The sequence below is a fragment of the Rhodamnia argentea genome, chromosome 1 (assembly GCF_020921035.1).
Source record: "Rhodamnia argentea isolate NSW1041297 chromosome 1, ASM2092103v1, whole genome shotgun sequence".
In the NCBI taxonomy this organism is placed as follows: domain Eukaryota; kingdom Viridiplantae; phylum Streptophyta; class Magnoliopsida; order Myrtales; family Myrtaceae; genus Rhodamnia; species Rhodamnia argentea.
In genome coordinates this window covers 16,724,222-16,750,808 of record NC_063150.1, presented here as the reverse complement: position 1 = coordinate 16,750,808, position 26,587 = coordinate 16,724,222, and the positions used below count along the sequence as shown (strand labels likewise).

General features: G+C 41.4%; 1 protein-coding gene across 1 annotated transcript; it reads left to right on the top strand.

The window, feature by feature from the left end:
- Positions 1-6,279: 6,279 nt before the first annotated feature.
- LOC115729757 (probable pectate lyase 8) lies at positions 6,280-11,969 on the top strand. The gene is made up of 7 exons (XM_030660385.2): positions 6,280-6,519; positions 7,246-7,299; positions 7,993-8,076; positions 9,607-10,249; positions 10,372-10,475; positions 10,678-10,816; positions 11,102-11,969. Exons 1-7 carry the CDS (start codon positions 6,428-6,430, stop codon positions 11,321-11,323), a joined length of 1,338 nt encoding a protein of 445 aa, XP_030516245.2. The 5' UTR covers positions 6,280-6,427; the 3' UTR covers positions 11,324-11,969.
- Positions 11,970-26,587: the final 14,618 nt, after the last annotated feature.

Below are 26,587 nucleotides of genomic sequence, written 5' to 3'. Positions count from 1 at the left end.
AAACAGAATCGGAGAATCAGAATGGTTACTATATAGGCCCTTATTTTCCAAACCTTCATGCGTTTTGGTTTGTCAAAAATGACTCTAGTCAACGAAAAATTGGTGCATAAATTTACGAAAGTAGATTCCAAATCTAAAGAGGAGAAAATATTTTTTGGCAATCGACTACACGAGGTTGAGCCTTGTCATATTTGAAAGCTCGTGCTCGCCTGAGGAGAGTGAGGCTTGAGCTTGCCGGATCCCGATGAGGCTCGAGCTTGCCGGTCACATATCCGGCGAGAGCTAAGGCCTGGTAATCGGTGGAGAAAGAAGAAAATGAAAAAGAACAAAAAATAAGAAAATATATATTGAAAAAAAAATTTCCTCAAATGAAGTCACTAGATTTGGGATCATTTTTCAAATGAGATCCAAACAATACAAAACTTTTTCAATCACATACCACCAATTAAAGGAAAAAAACCATTTTTGTGGATTTTTTTTATTTTTATGGAATTTTCTCCCAAACAAACGCGTCCTAATTTCCGAAATGGATAGATATTATAGGCTAAGTAATTGTGTTTTTGTCGTTCGGAGATAGCAATTCGAAGCTGTTGCTTATTGTCAAGAGAGTGGTAAAGTTGATTTAACTGGTCGGGGTGACGCGATACATGATTTTGACTTTTCAAATTAATTTTTTTACCATAAAAAATCACAAACTACACATGTGACATGTTTACCCTCCATTAGATTCTCTTAGAATTTACTATCAAATTGCTAAGTTGGAGGGTACATGGTAGTTGATAGGTGTACCGGTTTGGGATATTACCCTCTGCTATCACGGGTGTATAAATTTGAGGCTTTTTGTGATGTTTAACCAATTTAACGGACACTAACGAAAGGTAAATTTGTCACGGATACACTAGTTTGAGGTTTTTGGTGGTTAAAAGATTAGTTTGGGATATATGTATCACGGATGTACCGGTTTGAGATTTTTGATAGTCAAAAAATTAATTTAGGGTGAACTTATCACATGTATACCGATTCGAAATTTTTGTGGTAAAAAATTAGTGTGGGTTAAATTTATCTGCACCGATTTGTAATTTTTTGTGGCATTAACCCTAAATAACATATTACTGATATTCAAATTGAATTCATTATTTTTCTAATGCTAAATCTTTTGGGCTGAGTCGAGCCAATTGTGGCCGGAGTATCTTAGGCCCGGAAAACCGAATCGGCCTGAATGAGAATTCCCAAAATCCACCCCGAAGACTAGCTCGGTTTTACTCATGCCGGAAATTTGAGAAGGTTCGATCCGGTCTGGCCCTAGTTTTTTTGGGCCTTCAAGGTCTTTTTCATTCCCCTATCACTCGCCACCACCGGGAACCGCCCCACAACCTCCGACCACCATCTGCGTTCGTCAAGCGCCCGGTAGGCATGAGACCAGATCCGCACGCTAGCGCAGCCTCTGGGTGGAGCTTATGTGACCCGTGTGAACGAGACCGTTTTGCGGGTTTCCAAGTGAATTAGTCATACCAACTACGCTATTGTCGCAAAAATAATCACTAGGCATATTTCATTGGACATCTAACGAATCAAAGGGTGACAAAACCACCCTTTGATTGCTTCTCTATTTACAAGACAATTAGCTCGGCTTCGTGCCGAAAATAGATAAATGTGTATTTTTCACCATCTAAAATTGCATAACTTTTGACCAACAAAAAAAAAAAATTGCATAGCTACAATATTGAAATTAAGTATTGAAAATCAGTTTTGACTTTTGAATATTCATCTACACAAAGTAGGGAAAGTTACCAAAAAAAAATTCTTAACCCTATTGCACTTTTGCTCATTCAGTTATAATTTTTTTTGAAAAAAATTGGACAACTTAGTCCTAAATTTTTTGATAATTTTTCAATTGAGTCCTATTGACCATAATCACAGATGTAGACGCTAATCGTCCTACGTGGCACGACCAGCACCGACATGAATATTTTTTTTTATTTTAAATTTGAAGGTGTTAGTAATCTTTTGAATGCTTATTATTTATTTTTCTTTTTGTTTATTTTTATTGTGCCATCGAGGGTCTCCAGTAACCCTTGCCAGCCGCAAAGGCCCTAGGCGAGGTCCTTGTGGCCGCTCGCATGGGTACGAAGGCTCTTGCCTACGGCCTTCGCAGCCTCACCGATCACGAGTGACAGCTCTGGGGGAAGGTTGCCTTACCCGTGGCTGTGGGGCCACGAAAGGGCCTTCCCAGCCTTGCCGGACACTAGTGAGGAGGCCTTGTTGGTATAATGAAAAAAAAAGATAAAGAGAAGAGAGAAAAGAGAAACAAAAAAAAAAAATATATAATTTTTCGTAAATTGCCCACTTCGACACATGCCGTGTTACATTAGGATTTCCTACCAAGAGGACACAATTGGCAAATTATTAAAATATTTACAACTAAATTCGCTAAATTGGGAGATTTAAAACTGAACCGGCACGAGTGCAATAGGTTTGCGATTTTTTTTTATAATCTTCCCCACGAAGTAAAAAAAACTAAACAACAAGGATCGATTGAAAACGGCACTGCAACTATTGTTCAAGAATGTGCATCGCGATGGTATAAATTTTACAAATTGGTAGTTTTAAGACAACGATTTAGAATAGCTTGTCATATTTTTAGAAGAATAAAATAAACACTTTCGGTAAAAAAAATGCAACTTAGCGCTATTATATCGAACCTTTTAAGATATTAACTTATCAAAATTTTTTTTTTTTTGTCTAAGTGGTTAACCAAATAACGAAAGTACAAGTCTCAGCTAACCAACATAACATAAGGCTAAAAAAAATCAATAGTTGGAACTCAATAACCAAAAGTAGTTGGACCCGAGTAAATCCTTAAACTATTTCGTCCGAACTTTAAGACGTAAAATTGAGGGATATTCCTTGGGATGAAGAGAGGAAAAATATTTTCTCTCGATTTAGGGCAAGCAAGCTCGAGGCTCTCCTTGCCAAGTTCGACGACGCTTGGGCTCGGACGAGGCGTCGTTAAATTCGGCAACGCTCAACCTTGGGTGAGGCAAAGGCTTGCTTGTGGCCGGTCGCCGACCGTCATCATGGTCGGCGACCAATAGATGAAGAAAAAAGAAACAAATTATAAAAAAAATAAAAAACTAAAATAAAATAAAAAAAGGAAAGTGAAGGATTGGAGGGAGGAAAGACAAGGAGAAATGTTTTTCTCTTTTCAAAAAGAGGAAATCATTTTCCTCACTTTTAAATGTATTTTTCCATGAGAGGAAAATGGGGAAAATTGTTAGAAAAGTCATAAACATTTTGCATTTTTGCCATTTCGGTCATAAACCTTTTATTTTTGTTAATTTAGTTTTAAAACTTTTGCATTTGTGCCAATTCTGTCCTTTTGATAAATTTTAGCTACAAATTAATGACGTGGTGCGACCGGTGGTGACATGGCGCAGAAGGTGCTAACTTGGCCTATATTTTTATATTTTTTTTCCTTTGTTCGGTTTGGCTTTCCGTTTCTCTGTTTTTTGTTTTTCAGCGGTTGATGAGCGTTGTCGAGCCCTCGCTAACCTCCGAAAAACCAGACCAGAGAAAGGCAAAAAAAAGAAAAGAAAAAAAATCAAAAGAAAATAAAAAAATAAAATATTATTTAAAATTGGCCATGTCGGCGCTCGCTGCACCATGTTAGCGCTGGTCCCACCACGTCAACAATTTCCAATCAAAAATTGACTGGAATGATTAAATTAACATAAATGCAAAAATTTTAGGATCGAAATGACAAACTTAAAAGATTTAGAACTGAATTGGCAAAAGTACAAAATGTTTAAGACTTTTTTGAAAAAATTTTGGAGAAAAATATTTCCCTTGCCTTGTTTATTTTTTGAAAAATGAATGTCACAAAATTCAAAAATATTTTCCTGAAATTTTTTTTTCACAAAACGGATGGAGCCTTAATTTAATTTTTCTAAAAGCGTGCGACCGAACAATAGTTTACGGGTCCTAATTTGTGTTGTGGTGAAACTCTCATAGATCCGAAATCATGAAATTAGAACGAAATCTCTAAATTACTCAATAGATAAAATATAACAATTTAGGAATCGATAAAAAAAAAATAGTAGATATATATCGAATTGGTAAATTAAATGATGATAAGTAGAATCATCTCAATATTTTTTAAATTCGTTGATTAGGAATGTTGTATTTCTTTGAACTCTAAATCGGACCAAATCCAACGGCAAAATACGATTCGAGAGCCGACGGCATTGATAATCATACCCGACGCAATGTGCTTAGCACATAATTTCCTCTTAAGGATGATTCAATCCAAAGAGCTCGAGCTTCCTCACCAACCCACATGGCATGCAAAAGAATTTCAAATTACGTGTCCAAATTTGAAAGTTGTTGAGAGTCCAGCGTAATGTGCTTGGCACGTAATTTCCTCTTAAGGATGGTTAAATCCAAAGAGCTCGAGCTTAGCACATAATGGTCATGCCCAGCATAATATGCTTAACACGTAATCTCCTCTTAAGGATGATTCAATCCAAAGAGTTCGAGCTTCCTCACCAACCCACATGGCATGCAAAAGAATTCCAAAATACGTGGCCACCTTTGAAAGCCATTGAGAGTCCGGCATAATGCGCTTTAACACGTAATTTTCTTTTAAGGACAATTCAATCCAAAGAGTTCGAGCTTCCTCGCCAACCCACATGGCATGCAAAAGAATTTCAAATTACGTGCCCAACTTTTGAAGGCTGCCGAGAGTCAACGACACGAAGGCTCGAACGGCCGTGATTGGCGCCCGAGACACCCACCGATTTGATTTCCCTTCCGACATTTTTTATTAATTTATGTCAATAAACATTATTGTTTTTTTTTTGGCAATTATTTTTATTATTATTTACACCCATTAAATTTGCTTTTGCGGACTATTCAATGCGGTGCCGCGACATCAGCACAGGAGCCGTGATCCCTGCCCTCCGTGAATCCCTCCGTACGGAACACTTAAAAACATTCCCTCGACGGCATCCGTCCCTCCCTCCGTAACGGACTTGCGGACGTGGACTCCCGAACCCTACCCCTTTATCTAGTCCGACCGTGATCAACGGACGCCGTCAAGACGGCAAACGGTCATTAAAGTCGGTTGTGCCCCGTGTCACGGACGTTGTGTTTCTCACACAGAGGGAAGCGAGGATCGGCACGTGATCGCCGACGCTGGGCACGTGCGTGGCAGGACAGCGATTGGACTGGAAAGAGAGAGAAAAAGAGTTGTTAGTGGCGGTTAGGGAGGTTATTCGGGGGTGGTTAAAGTAGTGGTTAGTGTCACCTTCCGAGGTTGAAATAAAATGTAGGAATTTTTCATTTTACAACGGACCTAAATTAATTATGAATAAGAAAATTAATTTGATAATCCTTCCTCAATTTTACCTAATCGCTCTTGACTCCGGAGAATCATAACATATCGGGTGTAATGGTTATTTAAATTAATTAGATCATATTCGATTAGTGATGCGTTATTTTTAATCTCTAAATAGATTTGTAAAAGTAATTGCTCTTCCTTACGATGGAATGAAATAATTATACGACGCATTACATGAACCGATGCCACGCATATGAGTTTGTTAACTTTTGCTATTTTTATTAAAAAAAAAATTTGATGCATATTTAAATTGCTTGTATGAAAAAGAGTTCTATTCTTTTCTCTTACATTTTTGTCCATATATATTGCATGGGTCGTTTTCCATTCTTTTTTTCTTTTTCTTTTTTGTAAAGGGTATGGAAAAGATCTTTTCTCTTAAATTTTTGCCCACATATATACAGTACGGGTCTTTTTCCGTTCTTTTTTCTCTTTTTTTTTGTAAAGTGTATGCGAATTTTGAAAAAGGATGGAAGAGTTGAACTTTTTGATCTCACATGAAAATCGAAATGATATCATAATAAGAGTCAAAGTTTTTAATTCATCGAATCCTCATCTCAAATAAGATTGATTATATGGAATAACAAGAGAGAATCGCCTACGCAACTGTCGTTTTGCTAATAATAATTGATAGATAAGATATACACAAAATTCATCATTTTGCAATTGCAATCAGTCACTAAAAAAACCGTGAACATCTATCATAATATTTTCAATCATGAGGTTGTTTTTTTATCCACCAATAAAGGGGGAAAAAGCGAAAAAGAACAAGTTTTCAGTTGGCTAACGGCGTTAGTGGGTGATAACGGCGTCGGGGTGTTTTCCGTTTGGGTGATAACGGCGCTGGCGTAGAAATTCTATAAAAGCGCCCATTTTGCTGCACCTGCTTCTCCGACCCTCCACTTCTCTGATTTTTCTTAGCTTTCCCTTCTTCCTTCTCTCTGCATCTCCGTCTTCTTCACTCAGAGAGAGCGAGAGAGAGCGAGAGAGAAAGAGAAAGAGAGAGGGAGAGTCTGCAACTTTCGACGGCGAATGGCGGCGGCGAAGAGCCTTGTCTGCGTGAGCGCGGTGGTGCTCCTGATGCTGTTCATCGGAGCAACTATCGTGAGAATCTCTCCGCGCTGGTACTCTCTCTCTTTCTCTCTCTATCTCTCTTCCGTGTTCGAGCTCACACGAAATGCAGATTGTCCTGCTGCCGGAGAAAAACGAAATTCAGATTCTCCTCGTGCATTTCCCGCTCTCTAGATGCGTGAAACTGAGAATGCGCTCCGCATGTACTCACTGTTCGAGCTCTGTTACTAGGCATATGCTGCTTCTTCTTCTCCGGCTGCGAAATTTACCCACCTGCATTGCGTTATCGCTGCACGAATCGAGAGATTCTCGAGGTCCGGCGAACGCCGTACCTTGTTCGCTCCCTTTTGAATGAAATGCTTTTGAGCAGCTTCACTCCCTGTCTTTTCTTCTTCTTTTTGCACTTTTTGACCGCAAATTCGCGTCAATGAGCTTTTCCTCTTTCGGTCGCATCGAGAAATAACGCTTCTAATCGCTAATCCTGTGCATAATTCACAAGTTTCCCCATAGCCACCATCTCGGCACATTCATGCTTTAAAGCTCCTCCTGCATAGCGTAGCGACTCCATTATAGCTATGTCGGCGATCTCACGCTCTCTCTCTCACACACATTAAGGACCACCAGCATTTTTGGTACGGAAAGGTGAAAAACAGCGCACAAAGCACTTTTTTCCGAAAGCTTTTCAATGCCTTCTCGTCGAACTCCCTGAAATCGCTCAGGCTACGGACAGTAATTCTAATTCATAATATTCTTCTGATTTCGTGTTTCTCTCCCCGTAGGAATGTGGAAACAGAGAAGATGCGGAGCTCGAACAACTCGTCAATGGCCGCGAGGTAACTCACCGGGACTCACTCGTCATTCGGCCTCGTTAACCTAACAAAACCCCGCCCCGAGGAAGAACCAGATCTGGACCGTCGAACGGGCGATTCGACGCCAATTCGCGGCCGTTGGATTCGCCCGTTACCGGCTCGTAACTGGAAAAACGATCTTAGCCGCTGAGTTCCGGATCCCCGGATCTGGACCGTTTGTTCGGTTATCTTAGGTTTACTTAGGATTCCCGTAGCGGCTAGTAACTAATCCCCTTTGGCCGTCTCACCAGTAACCGTAACTCCTAGTCACCAAAATAATAAAAAAAAAGGAAAAGGAAAAAAGAAAATCTGGTTCTGGTAATTTTGGTGAATGCACGTGGTGTGTCCCCCCCTGGGCATTTTCTCTCTCTAGTTTTTCTTTCGTTTTTCTTCTAGGGTTTCTCTCTCTCTCTCTAGACTAGACTTTCTTCTTTTTTTTTTTTTTTGCACTGAGCTAGCGAGAGTAGTGACTATCTGCGGCCGCCCTCGGCCTCGGCCTTGAGCGGTGCACTCTACGCTGCGCGCCGCTGCGCGCCGCCCGTCCTCCTCATAAAGCGCACTCTTTTTCATAGGCCGTTAGCGTCTAATAATCCCTTCCCAGATAACGACACGTGTCCCGCCGTCGTTGTGCTTGTCTTGCTCTGTCGCTGACCCGTTTTCTGGTTGGCCCATTTTCAGCTCGGCGGGGGAGGAGCAGGCGGGGGACCACTTGAGCCAGCATGCGGTGGAAGATCCGGAGGAAATTGCTTCCATGGTGGAAATGTGAGTGCCTCTTTTTTAAGCTTTTAAAATGCGGCTAGAAATTTTTATGGCGACGATGCTTCAATCTTCTCTTCCAAAGAGAGAGAGAGAGAGAGAGAGAGAGTCCCGACTGCATTGACATGATTTAAGGATGTTCGTAGGGGGTGGGTAGGATGGTTAGGGACGTGGTGGAATTTATTGTTTACCTCTCAAGAGATTTTAAACATACAAGCCGGCCAAACATGCCCGACCCATCTGACCCATTACCGTCAAATTTCTTGAAATTGCTCATTTTCCGTTCGTTTCTTGGAATTCTGAAAGTTGGCTTTGTCTTAATAAAGAGATTTTTCACCGCAGTGAGAGAACTTGAGGATACCAACCTCCTCGTCCCCTCCCATATATGCCCGTTGTTTTGGGGAGAGAGGGAGGGGGGGTTGGTGGGGGTGGGGGATTGTCGCGTTCCGTTTCGCCGGTTCATTAAATTCTAACGTCCCTTTCCTTATCCGTTTTTGATTTCTACTCGCTCTCTTGCAAAAAAGTCGATTCGCCGATGCTTCTGTTTATGGGGTGTCTCTGTTTCCTCTTCCCAGTTGATTGCGACCCACCCCCATCTCTGCTAAAATTACTCCCAGCCACCCATGTTTCACGATCTGCCAAAACTGCCCTTGATTGCTTAGGACGAATTCGATTTGGCCACGTCCAAACCTGTGTAATGGCTTAGCTTTCTACTGTTTTGGCAACGAAGGGGAAATCGATCGATCCGCTCGAGCAATGACTTCCCTGCAGAAAGGTGGGAACAGGGTGAAAAGGAAAGAGACCCCTTTTCGCATTTTATAGCGGACTCTTGAGAGGCATCCGGCACTGATTCCTTCAATTCCACTTGCACGTGAAATGTGTCATCGCACACCGCTGTGAGAATGAGAAATGGCAATAAAAAACGAAAGAAAGAAAGACTTTGTGCCAGTGAAGATATGGGTCCAAGCCAACCCATGTGTGCGCAAGAAGACAAAATGGTTGTATCGGCCTTGGTCTCCGCTTGCCACTTCCGAAATCAAGCCGGGGAAATTCTATCCGTTATACTGAATAATTATAGGTCCAATTGTCTTGGTATACCGACAAGATGCTTACTTTTCTGGGCATTTGTAACATACTGTTACACGCGCCTGTTCGTAGATCTGGTTTTTGGCCGTTGGAGGGGAAAAAGTGGCAAGTCATCTCCACCGACGCACATGGGAGACATTATTGACCGTTCCACTGTCCTAATTTACCTTTTTACAACCCCAGTGTTCTCTACCTGTCTACCTGTCTCTAACCAACAATTTCTTTGCTCTTTTCTCCACAAACCTCATTTCCTGAATTAAGAGTGGGATAGTTTGTTGCCACAATCACAGCACATCGAACTAAATCATGATTATCACATTAACATGTCTGATAAGTTTAGACATTCGGAGAGATCTTGCCCAGTTTCTCTTCCTTCTCTCACTAAGATTTGCCTGAAAGGAAATAGTCTTCAATTGTGTGTGAATAAGAACAGTGGGTTTGTTTTTGTAGGAGCATCCGCAATAGCACTGAGAGGCGCAAGTTAGGCTATTTCTCTTGCGGAACTGGTAATCCAATTGATGACTGTTGGCGGTGTGATCCCAACTGGCACAAGAATCGCAAGCGCCTGGCCGACTGCGGCATCGGCTTTGGTCGCAATGCCGTTGGTGGCCGTGATGGCCGATTCTATGTCGTCACCGACCCGGGTGATGACGACCCTGTCAACCCAAGGCCAGGCACCTTGCGCCATGCTGTGATCCAGGACAAGCCGCTCTGGATTGTCTTCAAGCGGGACATGGTCATAGTGTTGAAGCAAGAGCTGATCATGAACAGCTTCAAGACCATTGACGGCCGCGGTGCCAATGTCCACATTGCAAATGGAGGGTGCATCACCATTCAATACGTCACCAACATTATTATTCACGGTCTTCACATCCATGACTGCAAGCCCACTGGCAATGCCATGGTGAGGAGCTCGCCAAGTCATTTTGGCTGGAGGACTATGGCTGATGGCGACGGCGTATCCATTTTCGGGTCGAGCCACATCTGGGTTGATCATAATTCACTCTCCAAATGTGCCGATGGCCTCGTGGATGCTGTCATGGGCTCAACAGCCATTACCATTTCCAACAACCACCTCACCCACCATAATGAGGTGAATCTGAATTTAATGATTGTTGCTTGATTGTTTGGAGCGACCTGCTTCTTGCTAATCAAATGCTGGGAGCGAAAAGGACGCGTCCTGATTGATGGTGTTACTTTTACTTGTCGAAACAGGTGATGCTGTTGGGCCATAGTGATTCTTACACAACAGACAAGCAAATGCAGGTGACCATCGCTTACAACCATTTCGGGGAGGGTCTCATCCAGAGAATGCCGAGGTAGAATCTGACTTTTGACCCCTCATGATGAATGGTTCACGAGACCTAAACAAGATAACAGCAGCGACAAGCTGCATTGGACTCCTAACGTGATGAATGCTATGTATCCGAAGATAAATAAAAGATAAAATTAGGATTCCCCAAGATTAATATTCTAAACGAGTTAATCTAATTAAAGCACAATTGATTGTCGCTAATGCAGGTGTAGACATGGTTACTTCCATGTGGTGAACAATGACTACACGCACTGGGAAATGTATGCCATTGGTGGAAGTGCCAGCCCTACCATCAACAGCCAGGGCAACAGATATGCAGCTCCGTCCAACGCATTTGCAAAAGAGGTAACAAAATGCAAACTGAGTATACCTTTCAGTAATCTCCCTGTTTAACCACAAAAGAAGCATGAATAAGTGTAAAATCTACAGAAAACAATCGTTTCACTCTCTCTTAATTAACATGTGAACACAGTCAAATTACTGCAATGCAATATTTTAAAATCATCATATCAAGTCCAGTATGATGTCTAGGACAGATCTCACATGGAGTTGGAAACATGATCTGCTACATCGACTAAACTAGATCCGGCAAACGGACGGTAATGGGGAGATGTTGAACGGTTTTTGCAGGTGACCAAAAGGGTGGATACGGCAGCTAGCCAGTGGAAGAGCTGGAATTGGAGGTCAGAGGGAGACCTGTTGCTTAATGGTGCCTACTTCACTCCATCAGGAGCCGGAGCCTCCGCGAGCTATGCTCGTGCTTCAAGCCTTGGAGCCAAGTCCTCCTCCATGGTCGGCTCCATCACTTCCGGTGCCGGCCCACTTCCCTGTCGCCGCAGCCGGCAGTGCTAATCTCTACCTAATTGGCCTCCAAATGGGGTTCAATTTTCCCTATGGATTGATTTCCACAATTCGCCATAAAATACAATATATCCCTTACCACATCCATTGTTTTGAGATACCCTATCTACATGATTTGGCAAGTGTACAAATTCTACACATTGTCATCATATATCGCCCAAATTCTACCCCACTTTCAATTTCCCCTGTTTTCAGATTTTCCATCTGTTTCCAACCTCGGCCGGCTTCGAATTCAACAAAACCAAAGCCATACTTAGAAGCAGGCGCGGAAGCGTTGTTGATTTGTTCTCTTCCTTTTCCCCGCTTCGTGGCATCCCCCAGTTCATTGTCCCCATTCAAATCAGTTCATTTGTGTGTGTCTTGCACTGTCGGTGTCGGTTTCTACTTATCCTCCTGCCTTTCGAGTCTACATAGGTTCGGGACGATTCCCGAGTTTGTTTACCTTCTCTTTCTCTTAGCGATACGGTGATCAATATGAATGTGAAACCTCCTGAGTCCTGGAAAGACTTCTGTTACAGTTGATGCATAGAAATAGCAAGTGTTGTTTCCTTGGCCTTCTTATCTTTTTCAACTTTTTTTTCGCTGCTTTTCTTTTGTGTCCTTTGCTTTTGGCAATTGGAAGCCCTCTTCTTTTTACTGCTTTCCCTTTCTCTTTTCCTTGGTCACGCGGTTGTGTGTGTTGTCGCTGTATGTCACAATTTATTTCAATCTTTCGGTTTGTTCTTTCATTCACCGGCAGCCGTGATTCTTCCATGTGCACACCCCGCATGCACATGCACGTTAATCATTTGCTTTAACGAAACTAGGATTGCTCTCTCACATAAGCAAACCTTTCAAACCCTCCCTACCAATCTTCACGACCCCCCATCAGCATCATCAACTTTTTTTTTGGCCAGCTGGGGGACCTTGATCATTTCGCTTTTTACCCTGCAATTCCCTCCCCGCTATTATTAGCTCCTCCCTGGCATGAGTCGGGACATGCCATCATCATCATCATCATCATCATCAGTGAATTGCTTAATTTCAGGGATCATCTCAACGTTGCCCTAGAATCACATATTACGGATAACGTTGCCCTAGAATCACATATTACGGACAAAAGCTTGCCAGAGAGAGAGAGAGAGAGAGAGAGAGTAATTATTTGAGTTCACGTGGTGGATGAGGCGAAAGCAAAGCAGGAACACTTGCCCGATGCATGTGGCAGATGGGTCCATACGGCATGGGATGTGAAGACGGTCGATCTCCCACCAGACCAACACGCTTCGTATTGCACACCGAACGTGTTACAACTTGGGACATATCTTCATTTCATTTCAATCAATCCGGTCTCTGGGTACCTGTCACTTCATTAGCACCGGCACTCCCCATTCCCAAATCCCAACCAGAAGAATTAATAGTCAAGCTCCTTCAAAAAATAAAAAAATAAAAAACTAAAAAATGAAAAGGGTTCTTTTTCTACCCTTTTTACCGATACAGTTAGGTACGCAATGTGGATGCAATTGCAGGGAAGTGACTCCATTCATTATCACGTACTGATTAGTGTCTCTACAAAGGGCCCCTCTTGAATTCAAGGTCGAAGAATGCTTCGGTAAACAACTGCAAACTCGTTGAAACGGGTTCGGTGACGGGACATGATTTGCTTTAATCAACACATGGCATTCGCTCCCGAGCCGATCAACAGAACAAGAAAAATCACCGGTCTTCCAATTGGGGATACCCAAATTGTGGTCGGATTTTGGCTAATTCGAATCCGGGTTGCCTTCGTCTAACGCCCAAACCCAAGAACTGGGTCCAAGATAGACTTCCGCAATACAGACAGGAGGTCAAAAGTTACATGTTTGGATAGGGGGAAAACAAAAGGGACGACCATTCGACCTTTTTTAATGCAAGGGCCCTTTTAAAAGCCTCTTTCCAACAGCTTTAGATGGGAGGGAAAAAGCGATCTTGCAAAAAGGAACGTGCTTTTCCCTTGTATTCGTTACTGGGTTGGTTGGTGGTGAAGATTTGAAAGAATCAAAAGCAAAAATTGTAGAGCCATTGCTTGCTAATTAGCCGACTGTAGCAACAATGGAGTCAGAAAAAATAAGCAAAATTTGTAAAAAGACAGAAGACGCGGTAGGTTGAATTGACTTGAGAAAGCAAAAGGGCATCACTCGTTTTCCCTTTTCTAATGTTTGGGCATGTCTGATCTTTGCTGTGGATGTGTACCCTACCTGCGAAACTTCTGAGCGAGTCTCGAATGAGGCCCCGCCAGTCACGCCGAGGAACCCCATGGCCCGTTTTCTTTTCCCTTCCTGAAAGGTTGGCTCTAGGTCAAAGAAGTCAACTTCCAGCACTTTGTTCTGTAAATTGGAGCGGGTAAGCCTGCTTCGAAGTCAAAAAGTTCTTTTCTCTCGTACACATTGAGACCATCTGCCAAAGGGCAGCTTCCTTCGAGCATTACTTGTTAGCCTCTACGGCTAAATACCGATCGTAATCTAATCACATCACCTTTTCAAAGCATCCAACACTACTTTGAGGTTTCTTTTGCAGTAACCCCTTGTCTTTTGTCCCCCAAGCGCGCGCTCTAAACCTGACCTAAACGTGAAATTCATGCACGTCGGCCTTGCATACTGCGATTGATATGTACCAGATAGCATTACTTCAAAATACAAGGGCAGCTTCCTTCAAGCAAAGCAAAAAATGTCTTTTGGCCTTTGAGATTTCAGAACGAAAGCCGCTTGCGTTCGCAGTTCTCTTTTTTTTTTTTGTACATCTAAAACGCCCAGAGCTTGTAAATAAAGGAAGGAAGAAGTTTCCCTTTGATGCAGGTGAAAGGTAAAAGACAAATTTGAAAGCAAAGATGGAGACCGGATCAAATCAAATGGACGCGCACGTGTAGATTGGGTTCGGTCTTGAAAATTTTAAAAGAAATTTCAAATATTCACATTTGGAGTCGTATATGGTTTTTGCATAATTTTTTTCAAACATTAAATTGCTTTGCACAAAGGTAGTCTGCACTTCCAAGTCTTTATGCTTTGTATTATTGTTCATATAGTAGTGCAAAGGCATGCATAAAAATTTCTGGAGCTTAGTATAGAAGTCCGTCTCTTGATAAGTTCATCTACCTCTATGAAATAATGCGGAGTACAAAGAGAAACATTTTGCTTTGTTTGATTGAAGTGGTGGTTTGCTTTTGTTGTTTGATTACATTGGGGAGAGGATTGCGAAGCACATGGAAGGATTTTGATTTAATTGGGCGCGGAAGTAGACTCCTTGGATCGTCTTATGGATTCCTAGCAAAAGCACCCGAATGCTGTAGGACATCACTTGACCAGACGATCTCGATCTCAATCCTCTAAAGAGATGAAAATAGAGGTGATCATTGGGTGGATTCGAGTCCGATCAAGTCATTACATAAGGTGCCATAATATAAAGATAACGAATAAATTAGGGGGTCTGACCGAACTAGGCCAGGCTGCTAACTAAATAGATTTGCCCAGGGCCGACTTAAACTGCTCTTGGGGCCCATTTGGCCTGAGCGGGCTTTGACGGGCCTGTGGGAGGAAAGTGAACTTGGCTGGGCCATAATAGAGAGGAGCTCAACACTTGGAAGTAACCATGTAAACGATGGTATCCACTTCCACTACTTCATCATTCGTTTATATAAGTACTCTTCTTGGTTTTATGCTCTAACTCACCAGTCAAAGGGTTCCCACATTCGTTTTTAGTCTTCCACAAGTGGACGAGTCCAAATTGGCAGAGCGAGACAAATCTTGTGAGGGGACATGTCTATCAAAATGGAGAGAGATTGGTGGTTTGCTAACGCGTTGGTGGCGTTGCGGGATGGACTGTCGACTTGGACCTTCGGGTCAATACTAGGATAGTAGTTATGACTCAAATTGAACTTCCATAGTTGGTGGTGTTAGATTCTAGTGGTTGGGGATTAGCACGAGGAGTTGGGGGGACAAGGATTGCATTTCTCGTCTTACGCCTTGTGAGGCGGAGCTTTGCTACGCCATCACCTCGTGTCTCGTGCCCTATGTGGTTACAGCCTCGCGGAGCACACGCTTTGCATGAAACTATGCCTAGTGAGGGAAAAAAAATTTCATTTTAAGTTTAAATATACATACATATATTTATTTAGTATGTAAGAATTTTCATTACAATTATGGATGTGGCTACTTTAACCTAATCTATATTTATAATTATTAAAGTATTGCAATCTTATGAGAGCGAGCCTATTTATCTGTTTGTTTGAGATAAAGTCAAAGCAAAAGGTACTTTTTTCTTTCTCGCCAAAAAAAAAAAAAAAATCCTTATTCAAACTTGAAAGAGCTATGAAAAAATTATAGGTGAATTGACATGTTTTTTTTTTTTTTGGTAAAGGTAAGAAGTATATTGAACTAAAAAGCGTTGTTTACAAAACACCTCCACCGCACTTCACAAAGTGTCGCTAAAAGGGCAAGGGCAGCTCGAGTGACAAAAGCAAAAAAAAAAAAAAAAAAAAAAAGCAAAGGGCCAAACTACCGGCTAGCAACAAATACAAGCGAGGCCGAGAGAATCGGCCGAAGAACATATGAACACCTATATAGGACTATGCAAAAAAACAAGGGCTAACTAGGTAGCCAGTTACCAACAGACGAGTGGCGCTAAAACCTCAGCCATAAGTCAGTCAAAAATTGATGTAGAAATGCCTCATCTGGCTTGCATCCTACGATTTCAAGGAGAGTCCTCAGCTTGAGTGAATGTAACTTGACGACCTTCTGAAGATGTAACTTAAGGGCCGACATGTTAAATTGCTTATTACGGAAGAGAATATGATTCCATTCCGTCCGGATCACGTGGCAGAGAGCACCAAAAGAGAATTTAGCAATACATTGGTAGAAGAGTTGGTCGCGAATGTGCCACATCGCCCATCGAAGATTGTCGTGCCAAGTAGAGTTGCGCCAAGGTAAATTACATTTGGATGCCCAAAATAAAGCAAGGGCATTCGTGTATTGACAACTAAAAAATAGGTGATCAATAGAATCTAGGCGGCACTCACGAAATGCACAGACTCCATCCGCAATTCTATGATAGCTAAGCAGAAGTACTTGGCGCAGCCTGTTGAGGGTGATGAGCCACAAAAGGAAGGAGTGCCGAGGGGCAAAACAATGGTCCCAAATGAATGAGTGCCAAGACACAACCTGTCCTTTGCGTCTAAAGAGGTTCCAAGCCGAAGCAATCGAGAAAACTTCGGAGGAACGACTAAGCCAATGAAAATTATCACTACTTTTAGGGGCCATTGACGGAAATGGTTCAGCCTAGGTACCGATGGTGGTTGTCACACGAGAAGGAAAATAAGTTGTGGATAAGAAATCCCGTATCGTGGCCTTCCGAGAAATTCCGAACGATAGATATCCATGTAAAGAATATCTTGTAGAGAGGCCCCTTCGGGTGCCAGGAGTCAAACCAAAAGGAAATGGTGTTGTTGCCAACCCGCCAATGAAAGAGTGTTGACAATCCAGACGAAGATCCAGGATTTTTTTCCATGCCCATGAACAAAAAGTCGGTTTCTTAGCAACCCAGAAGTTCTTGTTTTTCAAAAATTTTAAATGAATCCATTTGCACCACATGAACTCTTTATCCGTAAATAGGATCCAAATAAGTTTGAGTATAGCCGCCCTAATGCAATTCGAGAGCCTACGAATACCAAGGCCCCCTTCTTCCTTTGGTAGGCACGTATTGTCTCAAGACACCTTAACTCCTCTAGTGCCTAAATCCCAGCCTTTCCAAAGGAATTGCCCGAGTATTTGTTCAATACGAAGTAAGACTAACTGTGGAAATATAAAAATAATAGCCTAGAAAACATGAATAGCATGTAGTATCGTCTTAACCAGTTGTAGACGCCCGGCAAAAGATAGGAAATGTTGAGACCAAGACTGGGCTCTAGTAGTAATAGCATTAACCAACATGTTGCGGTTCACTTTGCTAAGTTTGGTGAAGATTATGGGGACTCCAAGTATCGAACCGGACTCGAAGGTATCGAACTAGCAATGATCCTTCTTGAAACACAAGAGAGGAGAGGAGCTACTAGCGAAGCTCTTCCGAGCCCCCCAAGCGAGAAAACTTGCTCTTGTTCATATTTGATTTAAGCCCGGACCAATTGGAGAATTTATCCAAACCCGCCTTGAGCAAAGCAATAAAGATAGGGTTGGCCTCGGCAAAAATGAGGACATCATTTGCAAAGAAAAGGTGGGAAAGCAGAGTGGCTTTGCATCTCCAATAAAATTTGAAATCCGGTTGGCGAGTTTGGATATTGAAAATACACGTAAAAATCTCCATAACTAGGGTAAACAGATACGCCGACATTGGGTCACCTTGGCGGATGCCTCTTTCACTAGAGAAGAATCCCATGAAGTTCCCCATTGATAGAGATAGAGAACTTCGGGGTTGTAACACATGTGATAATGAGATTGGAAAACCTTTTCGGGAATTCGAAAGCTTGCAAAACCATCCGTAAGAAATTCCAATCCACGATATCGTAAGCCTTTTTAAAGTCAACCTTGATAGCACATTTTAGCAAGTAGAGATCATGATGAAATCCATAGAACAACTCTTAGGCTAGAAGAATATTGTCACTAATGCGACGACTTTTAACAAAGGCATTTTGAGGTGCAACGATAAGAGAAATAAAAACGCAAGAGATTTTATTTGCCATAATCTTTGTAATGCATTTGTAAATTGTATTTCAACAAGCAATAGGTCTGTAATCACTCATAGTAGTGGCATTCGGGACCTTATGCGCCAAAGAGATGATGGTAGCATTGGTTTCCCGTAAAAGCCATTCGATATTGAAGAAATCCCGAATCGCCAAGGTCATCGACCGACCACTATCCCAAGACGCCTTGAAAAATTCAACGTTAAACCCATATGGGCTAGAGGCTTTACTAGTGGCTAGAGAAAATATAGTGTTGTAGATCTCACAAGCGGTGACAGGCCGAGATAAAAATTGGAACCGATCGTGAATAAAAGGGTGCTCGATCATTGACATGATATCTTGGGCTGTTGGCTAAGTGCTTGGACACGAGGAAGCAAGCAAGTCTTCAAAGTATGAGATTGTGTACTATTGGACGGAGGTCGTGTCGGTCAGAATATCACCAAAACTGTCCACTACCAAAAGTATTCTTTTGTGAAGCTACTTTTATTCACATAATGATGAAAGTATTTGGTGTTTAAATCCCCTTTCTTTTAGCTAAAGTACCCAAGACTTTTGCTTATAAAAGGCTTCCTCTTGTAGAAAAGAGTAGATAATTTCAGCTTTGGCCACTGAGATGTGAGCCAAAATATCGGAAAAAGAATCCTTGTTGAGTTGCTTAAGCCGTCCTTTCGGAATCTTGAGTTTTTTACAAACCTGAAATGTGAGAGTACCTAGTATGTTAATATCCCACACCTGACCGACCAAAGGCAAGAAGGACTGATGAGTCATCTAGAAGTTGAAGAATTTGAAAGGCCGCCCGGAGTTGGAAGGGGCCAATATGGGAGTATGATCAGAGACTCCCGGTAGCAAAAAGGAGGCTTCAGAGAAGGAAAAATTAATACTCCATTAGGCATTAATAAGAACCCTATCGATCTTCCTTTGTTTCCGAGAAGTCCCCGTTAAGGATGACCAAGTGAAACGATGGCTAGTATTTGAGGTCTTCCAACCTTGCATGCGCAATGCATTGACCAAAGTCGTCAAGTAAAGGGAGCCATAAGTTAGAACTACCCATTCTATTTGAAGGGTATCTAATCGCATTAAATTCACCGATAAGCTGCTAGGGGTAGCTAGCCAAAGTCTCATTGCAATGTATAATGTTAGCCCAAAGATGACGTACGTTAACAAAAATATGTTCTGCGTAGACAACCAAAAATCGGTAGGTCCCGTTAGGCGACAACAACTGTAAATGTCTATGAATAACTTGGGACGAAGAAGAGGATATAACAAAATTTGTGGTCGGGGGATTCCAACCAATCCAAATTCGGCTACGATCAGAATGATAATAATTTGCGATCCACTTTCAACCAGGAAGTAAAGCAGTAGATATATCATCAAAAAGGGACAAAGGTACCTTTGTCTCGAGAATACTTAAGCAACATAGTTTATTGGATCTAATCGGACTTCTTATTTTAGGTTGTTTAAGAGAATCAACAAGTCCTCTGATGTTTCATACTCCAAAAAACATAACAAAAACAGGGAAGGGACAAGTTACTTTTTTCTATGGCGATTCGGCCTCTTTTTCTTAGAGGTTAGCTTTGGTTTTTGGTCGAGCCATGGCTGCTATCAAAGGTAGTACTACCCTATTGTTGATCTACCAGGGGGGACTAGCAGCTACCTGCTTACCGATAGTGGACTTAACTCCTTGGGAGGCAGCATCTTTCAAACGGGTATTATGAGGAGGTGGAGGGTCCATATCTTCATCACTGCAAATTATCACCCCCAAAATCCACTATAAGGGCCATGACACGACCGTCCTTTTTCAAAAGGACGTAGCCTCCATAAATCCAAAAAAAACTCAACCCGATCTATATACACGCGCACTTGATAAAGAGGTATCTTAGTTACACTACCAGAGCTTTCTATAACCATCAAATAGATTTACACACATATCTAACAAAAGAGCTATCTCAAAAGCTCAACATGGCTTTTTACACTTCATAACAAAAGTCCCACCACCCAAAAATCCTTTAGCTAACGCTATGCTCACGTCCTACTTGTGACTCTCCGAACTTGAAAGATAAGAGAAATGGAAATGGTGAGCTAACACGGGTTAGTGAGTAATACATTTCTTCTAAGTGGATCGAACAATCATTATGCACATTCAATATTCAAAATATAACTCATTTGTATCAAACTCGAAACATATCAAACCTTTATGATTAAAACAAGTTTTACATTACCTTAACATAACATATTCATAGCAAAAGTATCCATATCGAGTCAAAACATCAAAGCACATATCAATGGTCTAATCCATTGATTAATCTCATCAAAAATACATATCAATGATCTATCCATTGATCAATCTCATCGAAGCACATGTAAATGCTCTATCTATTGACCAATTTGATGTTCAAGATTCTAATTATGGTAACATATAACATCCGTGACAACAGACGACCAAGATTCCCCCATTGGCAAGATCTCTACCTATAATGCTCGTGGTTCGGCCCACAAGGATATTCTAACCAATATGCGCATACCCACAAACCCCTCAATCGGGTTCACGGCTATCTTGAGTGTCACAATCAACAACATTCTTCTCCTAATAAACAAAAAGTACATTAGAACCAATTCGAAATCAATAGCACAAATCGTTCGCAAACCGTATCAAATAGACAAAATAGCAGTAAATGTTCGATCATGTTTTATGCAACAAAAATACTATTTTCTCAAGTCATAGCATACTTAGTATTATCATTTTCAAAATATGAGGTTACAAACACAAAGAAGGAATAATATCACTCACCCGGAGAAGTCGAAAACCAACCTACGGTGACTACCCAAATTGACGAACACGTATTCTTATCAAATATATAAAAAATGGTATAAAAAAATCGACTTAATATGCTACCATAAAGCATGACTCATATGAAAAAGGCCTATTTGTTACTAAAGCGACATCTACGCACCTACAAAACGCTCGCTCATAACGGACACGCATGATGTCCGCTACGCACAATTTACGCGATAAACTTAAATGGACCATAACTCCCTCATCCGAGTTTCGATTTAAATGAACTTGTAGTCTAAAGAAAACTCTTTTAATGTACAACAAACCCCTAACACGGCTTGACTAGAATCCATCAGAAAATCGGCAAGAACGGGTGCAACATGTTCCGATTGCGCACTACTCACTGCGCTTGGCAAACTTCCAAATTTTATTTCAAAAAAACCATAAGTCCAAATTGAGTTTCGTAAAGTCCCACAGCTCCACAACATTTTAAATTATCATTCCCCAAAGAATCTCAACTTAATGACTCCAAAATCTGACTTCACGGCTCAATTTTTTCATAAATCCGAATTTGAGTCCTAAATATGGAAACCATTCTTATTAGATAAACGAGGAGTGCAAGCACTTATCTGGTGTCGTGTCACGTAGTGAAACGAGCTCAGCGAAGGCAACGTGGCATGCAGTCCTCTCTTTTCTCCTTCCCTTCTTCCTTTCTCTTCTTCCTTTCTCTCCCTTTTATTTCCTTTTTGTTTTCTCTCGTGAAAAGCTTTCGACCCCTTAAAATGAGAAAATGAGCTGCCCCCTTTCTCTTTTTTTTTCCCCCTTTTTGTTGACTTTTCAATTTTTTATTTTTTTTACTGGTGTATCCCACCACCTTATTTTGACCTGGTCAAAACTCAAATATTACAGTTACTTCCTTCAACTTCTTCCTCATTTGAGTCGGAGGAGTCTACAAATGCAGTCCGAGAGCCCATTATAGGCTCGGGTAAGCGAGTAGTTTGGACATCAATTTTCGGTGAGAAGGGTATAGTTGGAAACTCAAGCATTAGTATCCTTTTGCCCGTTGGAATCGCAACATTAGTATTCTCTTGAGATGCAGCAAAGGAATGTGAGACACCTTGTGTTTTGCCAACAACTCACTATTCATCAGCTGGATGGGAGGGTAACGATTTTTCTGTCCTTCTTGCTGGGACAGTTGGAGGGACAACGGGGGTGACCGTGGCGGTGGAATGGCACTTATGGCCAAAGATGCCACACTTAGCACAAGAAATAGGCTTCCATTCAAATTCAATTTTGATTGAGGGAGTGAAACCTCCAGCAATACCTCAATCGAATTACATAGGAGCTATTTAGCATTGATTTCCACACATATTCAAGCATGCAAGATCATATTCATGTTTTCTATTTGTAAATCTACATATAGAGACTTACCGATAGCACGAGCAACAACACCGATGCCTGGGGCTGACCAAAGGGAGTATGGGATATTCCTCAACCTAATTTGCATTGGAAGTGAGTCATGTTGGTCTCTTTTAAACTCCAAGAGAGGGTGTCACTGTTTGAGAATCGGGAGGATCCGAGAGACAATTATAGGCCTACTATCCAGCACCTTCTTTGGAATTCAGCAACCAGGATGTGGAAAAAATAGAATCCATCATCATTGGCCATTACTTCAACCAAATGTGTTCCCCATAAGTGCTTAGTTACGGATTCAATAAGTTTAAAATGTAACTTTTTTCCAACAAAGTAACCGACAAGGCATTCTTTCCACTTGGGGTCGGTTGCCTCAAGTATTTCATCAGATATATGCACTATCACTTTATCATCAATAGCAATATGAGATATGTAAGTGAGGGCGTATCCTGTCTCCGCCGATTTGGCTACAACAGCCCGGGAGCGCTGAGCATTTGTCGTTGCGGAGGTCGGTTAAGCATGCTATGATGGCTTAGACGAAGCCTTCCTGCAACTTCTCTTGCGTCACCATTGTGGAGGACTTGTAAATTTATAGGCTTGGCATAAGAGGTACTAGTATCACTCGGATTTGCAGCTTTCTTCTCCTATGCAGAGGCGGCTGCTGTGACCATATTTGGGGCATCAACAATAGATCCGAATTCAATATCAGAGGGACGCTTAGATGATGGAAGGAGCTCGGGGAAGTTGGCTATGGCCAAATCGGCACCTAGATGCTGAGAGCTCTTTGCACGATTTAAAGGTCGAGCTGCCATGGGTCGCTTACTTTAGATCTGCCATCGGGGCCGAGTGGAGGCTCGAGCGTAGGATCCCAATGGGGAAAAAGGTCGGCCGGGGAGGGGTGACCAACGGCCAAAAAAATTAGGAGGATCGGATGGGTCGATCAATTGAAAGTACCGAAGAATAGGGGCGCCGAATTATACAATCAAGAGAAGAGGTGGGAGGATTTTGATGAACAGTGAAAAACCCGCTAGAAACCGATTGCGCTTAATAATTGATTTGTTAATACTTGCATTTCTTGAAATTTTCTATTTTTTATATTTAAAAATGCCACTATGCTAGTGCCGTAAAATTTTGATTAAGTATAAAGTGAAAAAAATTATATCCAAAAAGATCTAGTATTAAATTGTTTGCATTATTTACTTAATAGTATACATTATCTTTTTAAATTTGTGAAGTTTTAGATTTAGTGGTTGGTAAAACATAATGAGTTATATAACATAATAACGTAACAAAAATAATTTTTTTAGAGTGTAAGAGCATGACGGATAAACGGGCCAAGGTGTGGTCGCCCCTTGTGATAAGTGAACGAAGTTCCCACTTGGTCTTTTCCGGTCAAAGTACGAGAATTAATCTGACTGAAGAATTACTGTTGACACCGAAATTTTGAGTAATCTTTTTCAGTTATTTGTGCATAAAAATAAACAAAAAATATCTCTCATATTTAATTTTTACATATATTACATTCGCATTTCATTGGGCCGACAGTGTGAGAATAAGCTTAAATTGGCAAACAGACTGATAATGATCATCATCAATCGAAAGAGGAAGCAAAGTCATGTTTCGGTGGACATAATCATGAAAGGGGAAGAGAATTTGAAGGATTTTGTTTGATACTTTTAGTGAAAAAGTGGGATTCGAACTAAAACCCCATTGAGTGGAGAATGAGTACGGGGGACAAAAACGATTTTCGGGTGAGGACCACCACTCAACCACTCTCTCGACACTCCAGAGAGCACGAGAAAATAAGCTGGTCGGTCATAGAAAAAGTGGGGGAGATGATGAGGTTCTTAGGTGGATTCCACTTGCAAAAAGAAAAATGATCCAAGAAAGAGGGATCCAAGGGCGAGAGTATTGTAAGCCACACCATTATATTACACGAGCAGAGTAGCTTAGTGGGGGAGAGGTTTTTTTGGCCCTTGAGCTGCTAAATTCTTGGCTTCTTTTCATCTTTATAGCCCTCAAGCGGACGAATTTTAGTGAAAAGGAGAAGGGAGGAGGGGATCTTAATCTTTCTTCCTAATGGGGGGAGATAAAGAAGGAGTAACGGAGAGGGACGACGAGCCGAGTGCTTCAAGGGTGGATTTCGGTGAGTTTAGGTCATGCTACGCCGCACCACCGGTATCATCGGCTTCGTTTCAATTCTAGGAGCACGTCGAGCCCACTAGTCTTCGCCGACGACCTTGAAATAGGTGAGTTCTATCCCAGTTCAATCGAAACTCCATTAATGGTATTTTCGAATCCAATCACTAGGCGGTATTATTTTCAAACCAATCTGCTCCTATGCTCTTCTTGGTCCCGCCTTTACCTTGTTTACATGTTTTTCACCGCATAAAAAACCCTCGAGTCGACCTTGAACCCCTCCAAAGCTATGATGAGCTCGTAAGCTCGTTTTTGACGTCTTTCAAGCGATTGAACCACAAGATAAGTATCTATGAACTCTAAGGATGCTAGTAGTGGCTTTAGTTTGCATTGATCTCATGAAAAATGAGCACCCGATCAACACAGTGACCGAACTTGTTGTTGCTGTTTTCATATAGTTTTTACCGTTGGATCATGCTCATTTTTGGATATGTGATAGCTGACGTTGAGACGATTCCAAAGATATCTAGATTGGCTAAATCGGAGAAGATCTCACCGTTGATCGTCCCCGGAAAGCCCTCGATCGTCTATTGATTTTTTTCAACTTTAAAAGGTCTTACCGGTCAACGCCTGTTAACTAGCCAATCGCCAGCGTGGCATTGATGTGGCGCTAATGTGATGTCACCTTAGCGGAGGCTGTTTTAAACTTTTTTTTTAAAAGAAAAAATTCGGATAATTAAATATCCAAGAAATGAAAAATTGTGGAAAATTTAAAAAAAAAGAGGGAAAAAATCAAGAAAAATTCCAAAATTTTTTTAGAACATCCCAAAAAGTAGGAAATGGCCACATTCGACCGGCTAACCCTATTTTTGGGATTTTGCATCCCAATCCCTTCTGAAAACGATGATTTTACCCCTTAAGGGTAAATCGTCTCCGAAAATTTCTAGAAAATTATAGAAATTCTCAAAAATTGAAAAATGACCATAGTCAATTGGTTAATCCTATTTTTGAGATTTCTTTTCCCAATCTTTTCAAAATGACATTTTTACCCTTCAGGGGTAATTTGTTTCATAAAATTTTCAACATTTTCGAAAATGTCAAAATTAGGGTTTGGGTCGACTTAGGTAACCAATCCTTTTGTTTGGGTTTTCGAGTCTCGTCTTTTTTAGAAATACGATTTTAACACTCGGGAAAAGTACACTAGAAGTGCTATAACTTTTGTACGGCGTTCACTTGAGTGCCATAACTTTCAAAACGTTCACTTAAGTGCCATAACTTTTAAAAATCGTTCACTTGAGTGCCATGTTGACGTGGCAGCTGGAAAAGTTATTGTAGACGCCGGAAAAGTTATTGTAGCACTTTGGAAAAGTTACCGTAGACGCCGGAAAGATGACGTGGCACGCCGGAAAAGTTACTGTAACACTCAAGTGAACGATTTTGCTCGGACGTAGCACTCAAGTGAACGATTTTTAAAAGTTATGGCACTTAAGTGAACGTTTTGAAAGTTATGGCACTCAAGTGAACGCCGTACACAAGTTATGGCACTTCTAGTGTACTTTTCGCTTAACCCTCAACGGGTAAATCCCCCCCAAAAATTTTAGAAGAATTCCAAAAAATGCCGAAAATTAAGAGATGGGTCAATTTAGGTAGCCAATTCTATTTTTGACGTTGTTCACTCCGGATCTCTTTCGAAATGACGATTTGGCCCTTTTTGGTAAATCGTCCCCAGATTTTGTCAAAATTACGATTTTGCCTCTCATGGGTGAATCATGTCTAAATCACTCATGTTTACTTCCCGAGCCGTGATTGATACTTCTCTAGGCTAATAGGGCTTTACTAGGAATGCCATGCTGATTTGGTGCGATTTATCCGTATGTTCCGATTCTTAGATCTCCGCACTTTTTTCATTGATTGTGATTGACAGGGTAGTCACTCCCATTTGCATGAATTCCTATAATTAAGATTTGTACCCCTACCCGTTTGCATGAAATTTGAAATTAGAAAATTCATTCAACTTAGGTACCGAAAGGGCGTCAATTATGATAATTGTATAATTAAGTCTCTGATCCCACTTCTCTGGTTCTCCCAGAATTGAATAGTAACTCTCGACTATTCGATAGGGTTTTCTAATCATATTCTTCAAGAAATGATCGGTGGCGACTTCGAGGCATGTACATCCAGCACATGTCACTAGACCATACTGAAATATCAACCTCGTTTTGAACTCCTCCTCCGTTGTGATTTTGGT

Excerpts from the sequence above, each read along its gene's own strand:
- LOC115729757 (XM_030660385.2), top strand. The coding sequence starts at position 6,428 with ATGGCGGCGGCGAAGAGCCTTGTCTGCGTGAGCGCGGTGGTGCTCCTG. Across the intron at positions 10,476-10,677 it reads CTCATCCAGAGAATGCCGAG|GTGTAGACATGGTTACTTCC; the intron begins GTAGAATCTGAC and ends TCGCTAATGCAG. Across the intron at positions 10,817-11,101 it reads CCAACGCATTTGCAAAAGAG|GTGACCAAAAGGGTGGATAC; the intron begins GTAACAAAATGC and ends CGGTTTTTGCAG.